Source organism: Pteropus vampyrus, unplaced genomic scaffold (genome assembly GCF_000151845.1).
Source record: "Pteropus vampyrus isolate Shadow unplaced genomic scaffold, Pvam_2.0 Scaffold44, whole genome shotgun sequence".
Lineage (NCBI taxonomy): Eukaryota > Metazoa > Chordata > Mammalia > Chiroptera > Pteropodidae > Pteropus > Pteropus vampyrus.
The window spans coordinates 8,343,858-8,357,430 of NW_011888825.1; the positions used below are offsets into that span (position 1 = coordinate 8,343,858).

At 39.8% G+C, this 13,573-nt stretch overlaps 1 protein-coding gene across 2 annotated transcripts in view; it reads left to right on the top strand.

Annotated features, from left to right (window-relative positions):
- AKAP10 (A-kinase anchoring protein 10) overlaps positions 1-13,573 on the top strand; it is a 90,019-nt gene that overhangs the window by 12,061 nt on the left and 64,385 nt on the right. For both annotated transcript variants that reach the window (XR_002780002.1, XM_011359024.2), the window contains exons 2-4: positions 161-208; positions 2,389-2,571; positions 4,386-4,943. Coding sequence is in view for 1 of the 2 variants with exons in the window: in XM_011359024.2 (XP_011357326.1) it covers positions 161-208; positions 2,389-2,571; positions 4,386-4,943 (789 nt within the window). In the remaining variant the exon portion in view is untranslated. The remainder of the gene's footprint in view (positions 1-160; positions 209-2,388; positions 2,572-4,385; positions 4,944-13,573) is intronic.

The window sequence follows — 13,573 nt, forward strand, 5'->3', positions numbered from 1 at the left end:
CCTGATGACTGCCTGCCCTGGCCCTCTCCCCTTTCCATGGCAGTTAGTCCATTGCTACTTTGAATACTCATCTGTTAGAATAAAGCTTGTCTAATTTTTACAATGTATAGAATGTATCTTTTTGACTAAAAATTGGTTATGATGTTATTTTATCTTCTAGTGAAAGGCAAAGAACAAGATAAGACCTCAGATGTCAAGTCAATTAAAGGTGAGTTCAGCAACATTCCGTTTTATTAAAAAGTGCTGTGCTTTGCATTTATGAGTTCTTTAATCCTGTTATCTCCCTTTTGCCAATAATTATTTCTTCCTTCTTTTAGAATTATTTATGATTGTGAGTGTTTAATCTATATACTCTTCAACACCTAGCATATATTAAGCTTTTACTAAGCATTTATTGTCCTGGTGATTACACTGAACCAGTGCCCTCCATATTAATCACACATTTGATTGTTCCCCAAAAGTGATTAGTTGACTTTATTTTAAAACAACAAAAAGCAAAAAATTCTCTTAACTGAGCAGTCTGACAAAACTGATTGAAAGTGCTGCTCCTTTATAAGGCTTGGTTTTCTGTTGTTTATCTGGAAGCATGGATGATTATAGTTTTCACTTTATTACTTTGGATGCATGACCTTAACTTAAAATTTATTCAGAATACTTTATTGCAATCAGTATATTGTCCTTATTTATAAGACATACTTAGATTATAATCTTTGCTGTATTTTTGACTGATTTCATTTTGTCAATGTACAAAGATTATAATGGAAATTATTTCCATAGCATTATATATCAGTTTCATAAATGTAATTTATTTACATGAAATATATGGATTGCTACTTATTTAGATTTTTCTTTCAAATGTTTGTATGTTGTGTGACTAACATTGAGTATTAACTATATGCTCAGTTTTCCGGAGAGACTAATTATAACTTGTTAAGAGATTTGTAAGATTATTTTCTGCTTATGTCTGATAATTTAAAGCCAATTGGATTCCTCATTAGTTCATACTGCCCTCATTAAGCAAACTTTAATTGGAAATGATAAAGGCTAAAAGCCCTTAGCAAGCAGGTTTGTGAAGACTAGATCTGATTGCAGTAGAAAGGGACTTTGATATTTCAGCACACCAGTCTTCTACACTAACAGTATGACCTTCGGAAGCCATTTAACTTTCTTCAGATTCTTTTGTAGAATGAGAAGATTGGCCTACCTAACTTCTAATTTGTACCAGGCTAAAAAAATTCTGTGCTTGTACTCTGTTTATGACAGTACATAATCTGTGCTTAGCACTCACTGACTTAATTGAAAAAAATCATTTGAAGACAGCTTCATTGCATAATTCTCCTAACTCTTGTTGAATAACTAATAAATATAGATACCTGGAAAACAGGTATGGACATTCATGTTCTTATCTACTTTATTCATGATCACCTCAAGGAGCAATAGATTGAATTATAGTACTGTGTATTCTTCATAATAAATATTATCAAGTATTACTCAGATTCTGTGTCTGGGAAATGTTTACTAAGATTGAGAGCACCTGTCTTTTGACTGCTCAATGAAAGAAATGGTAGTAAATTCAAGTTTAGTTATCTGTGAGTATCCTGAGGGTATGGAATGCTTAGTGACTTTATCACTTTTATCCTTCTTGCTATAGTAATATGCTAAACCAAAACTTTTCCATAGAATCTTTAATATTTGTGTGGAATAAATAGGATAGGCAGGATTTTAATTCAGCTTTATCAACAAGTTCATAGGGTGACTTTGATAGTATTGTAATATTGAGTTGACTATTTCCTGTTAACACATAGGTAATCTCTTTATTCTGAAATCAAAAGGGTGATTTTAATATTTCTTCAGATTACTAAAGAAAATATATTTTATAAAATTTTAAGTGTGTTTTATCTTTAAGCAGCGTGAACTTTGATCATAATTTTTGTTGTTGTTGTTTGATGGAGAAATTTTCCTACTCAGTTAAAAAGAAAAATAAGTAATCTGAAGAGAATTTTTCTAAAATTCCACCCCCCACCCCCACCCAAGCTTTTATTTTGCAATTTTAGTTTTGTTCTTTGGGCAAGCAAGGATTAAGGAATTGGAAAGTCATATTTCAGAATGTTTCCTGGCTTTGGTACTGTCTATCCTCAGTAAAACTTATCAGAGAAAGATCTTTCTTTGAAATTCCATTTTTGGCACAGTATTTTGAGAGTTATAAATAATAACATGGTGTTTTCACTTTTCTGGTGCTTGATTAATTTACCTTTCCCTTTTGTTCAGTGTTAGTTAAGAGAGGTGTTATAAAACTTAATTTTTAAAGTTCTCTTAAAGCCCTCTTTTGAGACAGTTTTAGACTATCTAATTTTGTTTAATTTTTGACAATTTTTTGAAAAATTATAGCCTCAATATCCGTACATTCCCCACAAAAAAGCACTAAAAATCATGCCTTGCTGGAGGCTGCAGGACCAAGTCATGTTGCAATCAATGCCATTTCTGCCAACATGGACTCCTTTTCAAGTAGCAGGACAGCAACACTTAAGAAGCAGCCAAGCCACATGGAAGCCGCTCATTTTGGTGACTTGGGTAAGTGACAGTCACTTTTTGTTTACTTAAGGTAGGAGGAAGGAGTTGAATATAATATGTGAAACTCCTGCCAGAGAAAACTGAACTGTTTAATTGGAAGGGACCTTGAAAATACTCTATTTAAATTAAAATAACAGCTATAAGTGTAATGGATGGTACCGTGTTCTGCTTGCATAAGTACAAAATATGAAGCATGCCTAGTAGAAAATCAGTCCTTTCCAGAAGAAGAAATAGTATTTGGCCACTAAATGTATGAAAGTACATTTATATTCAGGGAAATGCAAATTAATGAGTTAATGTTTCCCCTAACACATTAGCAAATATTTAAAGTTTGATAATTTGAATGTTAATGTAGATACAGAGAAATAGCCACTCCTTTTTAATGCAGTTGTAAATTGGTGAAGATTTTTTAGAAGGCAGTTTGAAAGTATATATCAAAATATATAAGATCTAGCCCTCAGATATACTAACATACATGTACAAAGATGTACATACAAGTATGTATAAAGCTATTCATTGCAGTATTGTTTGTGATAGGAAAAAATTAGGAACAACATGTAAATACTGATTAATAGAAAAGTAGTTGAATTGTGGAGTATCCATACTCTGGAATACTGTGTAGTCATTTGAAAGTCTGAAGAACACATGGAGAAATGTCTACTATGTTAAAGCAGGTTTAGCAGTATGTATAGTAGGAAGATCCCTATTGTATTAAAATAATTCCTTCCTCTCACTCCACCCCCTAAAAAAGAAAAGACATGCAGAAGATTTCTTACAACTGCATGTGTACCTACCATTATCTCAAAATTAAAAGTTTCGTTAAGAAAAATTGTAAGTCTTGCAGGGGACCAGGATTTCCTGAAGTTCATGAAACTGGTGTCTACAAAATGACTAGTTAACATTGACAATAAGACAGCAAAGATAATAACATGTGAAATGCTTCAGAAGAAAAAGATTTGAATATCAAAAGATTATGAAAAGCCCTTTTGAAAAATCGATGAAGTCATCAGTTAATTTTATGAAATTGAACATCTTTATGCCATCCTGTGGCAGTTAAAAAGATTTGATTTTTGTTTATTCTAATAGCTGTGGTTATTATATCATAACTTTAATTAAATGTAAAATAAACTTATTTTAAATTTTATTAAGTTTAATTTTTCAAGATAAAATCCCAGAGCTACTCTTTATTCTATTTTAAGTAATGCTGAGAGTTCAAAACATCTTTCTATCTATACACACATATCCACAATTGTTCCTCAGGATAAGTTTTTAGAAGCAGAGTTACTGGTTTGAAAATCATGCAGATTGCTAAGGTTTGCTATCTGTTACTGAATGCTCCTCCAAAATATTTTGCTGGTTTACATTCTCATCAGTGCATGAGAGCGTTTCCTGTTTCTCTGTGCCCTTGTTATTTTTTGAAAAAACATCTTCCAGTTTGACAGGCAAAAATGTTATTTTATATTAATTTGCTGGAGTTTTTATTGAGGTTTTATTGCATGTTTTTATTGGCCTTTTTTCTTGCTTTGGAACTAGTATAAAATTTTTAAAGAGAATTTACATGGTTTGAATTGCCATTAAAAGAGATATGAGGATTATTTGAGTAACAAAGAGCTTTTTAATAATTTACATGTTTTGGACAGTTGATTCTTTGCTTGTTTAGAAACCAAAATCATAGTATTTCTAGTTCTTTATTAATTTAAATTGCTAGGAACTAAACTTTGTTTAATAACTGATACCCCTGATGCTCATGGTGACTGAGTAATCTGTCAGTCCTCAACTATTTGTTACTGAACTGCTAATTCTTTTGCTTTTAGGCAGATCTTGTCTGGACTATCAGACTCAAGAGACCAAATCAAGTCTTTCAAAGACCCTTGAACAAGTATTGCATGACACTATTGTCCTCCCTTATTTCATTCAATTCATGGAACTTCGGAGAATGGAGCATTTGGTTAAATTTTGGTTAGAAGCCGAGAGTTTTCACTCTACAACTTGGTCCAGAATAAGAGCACACAGTCTGAACACAGTGAAGCAGAGCTCATTGGCTGAGCCCGTCTCTCCATCTAAAAAGCAAGAAACTGCAGCATCTTCTGTAACCCAGTCTCTTGACAAGAGATTAGAGGATTCTGGTTCAGCCCAATTGCTTATGACTCAGTCAGAAGGAATTGACCTGAATAATAGAACTAGCAACACTCAGAATCACTTGCTGCTTTCCCAGGAATGTGACAGTGCCCATTCTCTCCATCTTGAAATGGCCAGAAGAGGAGCTCATCAAGTTTCCATAGAGACCCAAGAATCCTCCTCCAGACTTACAGTAGCCAGTAGAAATAGTTCCTCTTCTCCACTAAAAGAATTATCAGGAAAACTAATGAAAAGTAAGTATGTGATTTATTTCTCTCTCTCTCTCCTGTTTTTTAAGACAATTTACAAAGTGGAACTTGAGATGGGGAATAAGTATTGGAATATTTTTTCTCCCATACCCACTGGCAAATTTGGGAGGATTTGGAGCATGCCCTGGAGTAGGATCAGTGTATGAAAAAGGAACAGAAGGATTATCTTTAGTGATTGGATCTTCTAAGAAGAACTTGAGCAGAATTAACAAATGAAGGGTCAAGTGCCATCCAACTTTTTCCTTCCAAATTTTGAAATCAAACCATTATCCAGGTAGGGGTGAGTCTTCAGTTAATCTAGAGATCATTCTGTCCTTTGGCCTATGCAGCAAGCATGTCTACAGAAGCAGAACAAAGAGCCGATTATAAGGTTAGCCTTTTGAGTGAAAATTCCTCTTCAATCTCACTGTGTTTTTACTTTGCGTTTCTCTAATGGCTAATGATAATGAATGTCTTTTCATGTGCATATTTGCCATCTATATATCGTATTTGGTGAATTGCTCAAATCTTTCCACACTTTATCAGATTATCTGTTTTATTATTGTTGAATTTTGAGAGTTCTTTGTATGTTCTGGATGTAAGACCTTTTCTGGCTATGTGACTTGCAAATGTTTTCTCCTAGTTTATAGCTTGACTTTCCATTCTCTTAACAGTATCTTTCACTGAGCAAAAGGACTTTTCGATTGTTTAGTTTATCAACATATTTTGGATTGTGCTTTTATGGATTTTATAGATTATTGTGTTTTAGGAGTCATACATAAGAGCTCTTGCTTAATCAGAGATCATGAAGATTTTCACCTATTTTTCTTAACAAAGTATGGTTTTTTTACTTTAAATTCAGATATATGATCTATTTTGAGTTAATATTGTATAAGGTGTAGGGGTTAGGTCAAGTTTTTTGTTTTATTTTTTATTTTTGTATGTGGATACTTAATAGTTCCAACACCACTAACTAAAAAGACTACACTCACTCCATTGAATTGCCTTTGTATCTTGGCCATATTCGTGTAGGTCTATTTCTTCATTCTCTGTTTTGTATTGATATATGTGTCTGTTCCTTCACCAATACCACACTGCCTTGATTACTGTAGCTTTATAGTAAGTCTTAAAATTGGGGAATACGAGTCCTCCAAGTGTGTTCTTTCTTTTTCACAATTGTTCTGTCTGTTCTAGTTTCTTTTTCTTTTTCACATAAATTTACGAGAAACCCTGCTGGAATTTTTATTGGAATTGCATTCAACCTATAGGGCAGTTTGGGGAGAATTTCTGTCAACTATACTGTCTTACAATCCATGCACATAGTATGCCTCTTCATTTATTTATGTCTTTGATTTCTTTCATCAGCATTGGATAGTTTTCAACATATACATACTTCACATGTTTTGTTAGACATATCTAAGTATTTCTCTTTTGGTGCTATTGTGAATGGTATTTAAAATTTTTTTTGTTTCTAGTTTTTTAATGCTAATATATGGAAATATGATTGACTTTTATATGTTGACCTTTTATGACTTAGTAAATTCACTTATCATTTCTAGGAGCTTTATGGTAGAGTGCTTGGGATTTTCTACATAGACATTCATGTTTCTCTGAATAGGGGCAATGTTATTTCTTTTCCATTCTGTATTTTTCTTTCCTTGCCTTATTGTACTGTTGCGGGATTCTCGAACAGAGAGACGGGACACCGAGGCTATAAGCAGGAAGTTGCTGCCAGCACCAGCTCAGCAGATTCTTATCCAAAGGCTGAGCCCTGAATGTAACACGACGGGCAGTTTTATACCATCTTGTGCTTCTGCATGCCTACACAGCTATAGATATTCCATATAAAGAAGGAGAACATTTATCAGCTGCAAAACTATAAGGAAACCGGCTTAAATGTTTAAGCAGGTTTTTGGACTGCTGTATCAGTTGGAGAGTCCTGGGAAGTGGGTAGTGTAGTCAGGAACTAACTCGTCTGAGCAGGAAATGGTCAGGCAGGGTCAGGCTGCCACATTCCCCCCTTTGATGCTCGGACCCAGGACTGGGTCAGAGAGCATCATCTTTTTCTCATTTTTGATTTAGGGGCTGCTACTTCCATAGCATGAGGACTTTTGCTGCAGTTTTTCTTTCTACTATAGACTCTATGAGGGAGATAGTTGACCAGATAACAAGAGGCAATAGGCATAAGAGGAGGAGGTAGGTCCCAAGGAGGAGAAGTACTATCCCAACTAAGGTCCTGAAGCCACCAAAAGTGGAGAACCAGCCTCTAAAGAGGCTACTAGGGTCCCATCCTTTCCATCTTTTGATGGACACGAGCTATTTTTCTAATATTAGTAGTTATGTCAGTCACAGCTCTGCCATTGTGATCTATTGGAGACAACAATTGGATTAGTTAAACTTCTCACATACTCCTCCTTCTGCTAGCAAATAACCTAAAGCTAAACGGTCTTGATATGTTGCTGCCTGCATCTGGGACTGCTGTGTGGCCAGGAGTTCTAGGGCCGAGGCTGTCTGTAGTAATGATCTCTAGTATAGCCTGTAACCTGATGATTTGATTAAGCATGTATATGGGGATCCGGTAACTCCAGCTTTCATCTTGGGCCCATGTTGTAGGGCCATAGTATTGAATACTATGGTGGGGCGGCTATTCATCTTCCCCCTACATTTGTTGTCCCCCTACTTTGAGTGACCTATTAGTCCTAGCCTTTAAGTCTTGATATAGAGGAACACCTAGCTCATTTCCTCCTTAGGTTTGGTAGGAGGAAGAAGCCAGGCCGAATGATCCCGATGGTGCAACTTCCCTTCCAGTTTGTTGGGAGTTGAATGTAAGCCTTCTTTCCACAAATCCAGAAGAGCCCTTTGGGTGCTTTCCAAATCCCAGGGCTAGAGGAATTGAGGGTTTCCCAGAATGTGCCAATAGCTGAGATAGCGTGGAAGGGATTAGGGACTGTGCCATTCTCTATAGTACAGTTTGTGACAGTTGAGCTTTGGTAAAGAGAGTGGCACAAAGAAGAGCTAATTGTACTGTTGGTCCAATACCATGAAGGAGCTTTGGGCCACCAGTCTAGTCTGTGTGATTTAAAAATAGCATTCTTTTACATGGAGTTTCTCCAACCCACTGAATGAATGTATCTTGGACCTATCTAGCCAAGACATTCTTCCTCTACTACCTCTGAGGAGAGGACCCATCTCTGGGGTCAACCCTATTCGTGTCGAGCCATGGTGTGGTTCCACTGGAGGAGGTAAAAGGCATCTAGGCTAGTTACCTATCAAGGCCAATCTTCGCTCATGAGTGCTCCTCCACAAACCCAGCATTTAGTGACACCAAGTTCATGGGCTATCCTCTCAGCCGGGTCAACAAAGAGGTTTTTTTCCCAGGGTTGGGAGGTCTAAGTTTTGGCCTAAGACACTTTTAAGTGGGTCATAAGTTGGACTGGGCCCTGGAGATGGTTTAGGATTTGTCTGTTCTATTACTTTGACTAGCTGTGCTCAGGCGCAGTATTGGACTCCCCCTCCATCTGAGGTACCTACATACCCAAGGTATATCCAACAGGCCCATCTCCCTGTCCCCCTGAGGTTGGCCCCTGGCAAGTGTGTCCTACTAAATATTTGGTTTTTATCCATCCCATCCAGTACCTTTTGCCAGCGTAAGTGCAAATGGTAGCTGACTTGTAACAAGCAGCTGGTTGATGGGTATATGAGGTAAAGGCCTGCTGGACCTGACCATCTATTTGGACAGCCCATAGACATTTGTCACATTAAGTCTCAGTGGCCACCCTCAAGGGCAAGCTTATGAGAAGCATTAATAGAGTCCTGAGGAATATGTTGGCCATTTTTATGGGGTGTCGGCGTCCTCAGGCTTCTGCGCATAGATTAGTCAGCTTCTGGGGTGATCAAAGCGGGGCTAATATTTTACCCTTGGTCTTTTGGCACAGGCGGTATCTACTTCCGGAGGGTTGTCTTGAGGGGCTCAGAAGAGTCTGGAACACATTCCCACTCTGCAGCTGCAGGTTTAAGTCTGCTATGATGTATCCAGGGCGTTATTTCAGCAACCTTGACTGCAGTGGGGGTAGACAAAATGACAGTAAAGGGCCTCTCTACAGGGATTTTAGGGGCTGAATGTTCCACTCTTTTACCCAGAGTCTCCTGGCTTAAAGGGATGAACTTCAGTGGTTAAATTAACAGGGAGCCTTTCCCTAACCCATTGGCTGAGAGTCTAGAAGGTGGTCTCTAGAGCCTGAAGCTGTTGTCTCAGAGTCAGTTCACTTATTTCCTTGAAGTCTCCTCGTCCTTTGATGAGTGGTGGTGGATGCCCATATAGGCTCTCGTAGTGGGAGAACCCGGCCTTCTTAATTGGGACCAACCTGATTCTTAATAGTGCCATGCGGAGGACTTCGTTCCAATGTAGATGTGTCTTCTGACATAGTTTTCCCAACTGAGTCATAAGGGTCCTGTTTATGAGTTCCACCTGCCCTGAGCTCTGGTCAGTAGGTGGTATGTAATTTCCATTTAATATTTAAATTTTTGACCAGTAGCCGCACCATTTGCGCTACAAAGTTTGGTCCATTATCCGAGCCACTGGTAATTGGTGGGCCAAATTGTGGAACAGTTTCTTGAAGGAGCAGTCTGGCTACTTCTCGGGCCTTCTTAGTCCAGGTTGGGTAAGCTTCTACCCAACCGGAATAGATGCATACAAAGACTAAGAAATACTTGAGGCCCCGCGATCAAAGCATTTCAGTGAAATCTACTTTGAATTCCTCAAAAGGGGTGCCGCTGACACTTTGGACCCTTGGTGGGGCACATGGCCCTTGCCTGGGGTTGTCGCACCATTTACACACTGCTCGGGAGATGCTAGAGAGCTGGAGGATGTAGAAGTACTGGCCTAGAGTGGTTTCTAGGGCAGTGCGACCAAGATGAGTCCTTTGGTGAAACTGCTTGACAAAAGCTGGAGCTAGGGTCCCAGGGACTGCAATTTGCTTGTCCTTGAACTTCCACCATTCACTGGGGAGGAGTCTTCCCTCTTCAGCCTTAAACCAAGCTTCTTCTTGAGGAGAGTACTTGGGGTCCCATTTGGCTAAGGGACTGGGAAACAGGGACGCAGTTAGAGCTACAGGGATGGCCATCTCTTTGGCCACTGCCAGTTTGGCAACATAGTCTGCCCTGCGATTGCCCCAGGCTATTATGGCGTCCTCTTTTTGATGTCCTTTGCAGTGCATGATTGCTACTTTCTTGGGGGCTCACATGGCATCTAAGAGTCCTAGAATTTCCTTTCCATATTTTGTCTTTTCCTCCAGAATTGATTAGACCTTTCTCTTTGTACATGGAGAATGGCGAAGGCATAGAGTCAGTGTATATATTAGCACACACTCCTACTGCCAGCTAAAGGGCGCAGGTCAAGGCGATGAGCTCTGCCTTTTGTGCTGAGATTCCCTTAGGCAGAGGTTTTGCCTCAGTGGTGGAATGTAGGGTCACCACAGCATATCCTGCAAGGCGTTCTCCTCCCCTCACAAAGCTGCTACCATCAGTATAATATTCTACATCAGGGTCCTTGAGGGGCTGGTCTGTCAAGTCGGATCGACTGGAAAACACTTCATCCATGACTTTAATGCAATTGTGGTCTGGCTGGCCGGGCCCAACGAGTACCAAGGTGGCTATGTTCAAGGTTCGCACTACCTCTAGGCGGATGTGTGGATTCTCACACAGCATTCCTTGGTATCTGACTATCTGGGCATTGGTGAGCCAATATTGTCCCTTGTACTTCAGTAATGTTATTACCGAATGTAGTACTTGAACTGTCAGTTCTTGTCCCATAGTCAGTTTGTCAGCCTCTGACACAAGGAAGGCCATTGCTGCGAGTGCTTGCAAGCAGGGTGGCCAGTCCTGGGCAACAGAGTCAAGCTTTTTGGAGAGATAAGCCACGGGACCGTGCCAAGATCCTAGCAGTTGGGTTAAGACCCCTACTGCGACATGCATGCACTTGTGTACCTACAGAAAGATTTGGTTATGTCTATGAGTCCTAATCCAGGGGCGTTAGTGAGTGCCCGTTTGATTTCTTTAAAGGCCTTCTGTTGTGTAGATTCACAGAGCAGGGGTTCCTGTTCTCCCTACTTTGTGACTTCATAGAGGGGTTTGGCCAGGATGGAGAAATTAGGTATCTAGATTCTGCAGAAGCCAGTTGCTCTGAGGAATTTGCGGACTTGTAGCCGGGAGGTAGGGACGGGAATTGAGCAGACCATTTGTTTCCTTTCTGGGCCGAGTTGGTGCTGTCCCTGCGACAGGTGGAAGCGAGTTATTTGACTATTTCTTGGCAGATTTGAGCATTCCTTTTAGAAACCTTGTAACCCGCTTCCCAGAGGAGATCAAAGAATAGTTCTGTTCCTTCCATGCATTCCTCATAAGTCTTTCTTGCTAAGAGGAGGTCATCTGCATACTGGAGTAATGTAAAGGTGTGTTGGTCTGCCAGGAAGGCCTTTAAATCCAAAGCTAGAGCTGTCTCAAAGATAGGCAGTCGTGTCCATGCCAACTGGCCCTTGTCTCCACTTTCAGGGCTTTCCCATTGGAAAGCAAAGATTGGCTGACTTCTGGATCTGCTGGCAACACAGGCTTCCTTTCCTTCAACTGACCTTGTGAGGGTGCCAAGACTAGGGCTCCACCAAGAGGATTAGGTGTGAACTATTGCCTCCCAAGAATCGATATAAGGGAATTGGTCTGGGTGGCCAGGTTGACCAGTAATGAATTGAGAGACCTTTGCAATGACTTCCCTATCAAGCGACCCCTCTGGCCACCCAACCAAAAGAGAGCCAGTCGATCTCACAAAAGGTGTGTAGTTTCTGAGGGGTGCTGAATAATCCTTTTTGAAATTCTTAAGCATACAACCTAGAGGTGTCTGTTTACTCTGTTGTCCAACCATCTTTCCACTCATGGTCGGTGTCGCACATGCACTCAGAGATTCGCTTCAGCCGTCTCCAGCTGCTCCCCTTGTGAGGATATTTCAGGTGCCTCTTAGCAATTGGTGGGTCAATATAAACCCCCGACTCGGATCACTGGAGTAGACTCACAGAGATCCAGTGACACCACCCTAAGCCATATGAGGTTCGCCATGGAACCACGGATATGGGCTCAACTCTCGCTTTGTAGTAAAGACACATCTCAGTCACATGCAATCACACACCAAACACACTCCACCCTCTGCCCTTATGTACCTGAGAGGTCACGGTTTCCTCCAACAAATGTAATCACATGACCTCAGGAGTTCATCAGACTCCCCTCTGTCCTCTGACAGGCTGTTCCTGGGACCCGGGTCCTTACCACTCAGTCGGGCGGTGCTCCTAGGCTGGTTCCTGCGCCTCTCTGAGTCCCATTGTGCTCTTGGAGCCACCACCTTGGTCTGCTAGAAGAATTGTTTTCCCCTACAGACAATAGGTCCACTGGCACGCCGGGTGAAATCTGCTTCTCCCAATGTCCCGGGGGCCAGACCTCAAAGACAAGGGAGGCAAAAAATCGCCATTTCTGCATTCCAGACAAACTCCCAGCAATGTTGCAGGATTCTCGAACAGGGAGATGGGACACCCAGGCTATAAGTAGGAAGCAGCATTTATTGATTCTGGCACTGGCCCAGAGGATTCTTACCCAAAGGCTGAGCCCCGAATGTAACATCTCGGGCAATTTTATACCATCTTGTACTTCTGCATGTCTACATGGCTATAGATATTCCATATAAGGAAGGAGAACATTGATTGGCTGCCAAACTATAAGAAAACCGGCTTAAACGTTTAAGCAGGTTTTGGGACTGCTGTGTCAGTTGGAGAGTCCTGGAAAGGGAGGTGTAGTCTGGAACTAACTCATTTGAGCAGGAAATGGTCAGGCAGGGTCAGGCTGCCACAGCACTAGCTAGGACTCCTTGTACCGAAATGATTAGGAGCAGTTTGAACACAGTCACCATTAAGTATGTGATTGCTATGGGAATTTTGTAAATGCCCTTTAGCAAGTTAATGAAGTTACCTTCTCAAGAGTTTACTGAGAGCTGTTGTTTGAATCACGAATGGTGCTGAATTTTGTCATATTTTTTTCTATTATTTAATATAACCATGTGATTTTCTCTTTTTTTTAAATATGTTACTGTAACATTGTTTTTTTTTAAATATTGAATAAGCTTGCATCCCCACGGTAAGACCCATTTGGTTGTATGGTATATTATCCTTTTTATGTTGCTGGATTTGTTTTTCTAAGCATTTTTATTTCTATGCTTATGATGGATATTGGTTTGTAGTTTTCTTATACTGCCTTTGTCTGGCTTTGGTATCAATGTCATACTGGCCCCATAAAATGATTTGGGAAGTTTCCCACCTCTTCTGTTTTCTGGAAGAGATCATGTAGAATTGGTATTATTTCTTCTTTAAATGCTTGGTAGAATTTGAGAGGGCCTCAAGTTTTGTTTTTTCAGAATGCTTGTAACTATGAGTCAAGTCCCTTTAATAGATGTAGAACTATTCAAATTATCTATTTTCTTTTAGTAAATGTGCTGCCAAAGCGAGCACCAGATTATTTTTGAGTGGATTGTAGTAGTTTATGTTTTTCAAGGAATCATTAATTTTATCAAATTCTTGAATATATGGGCATGTAATTATCAACCATTC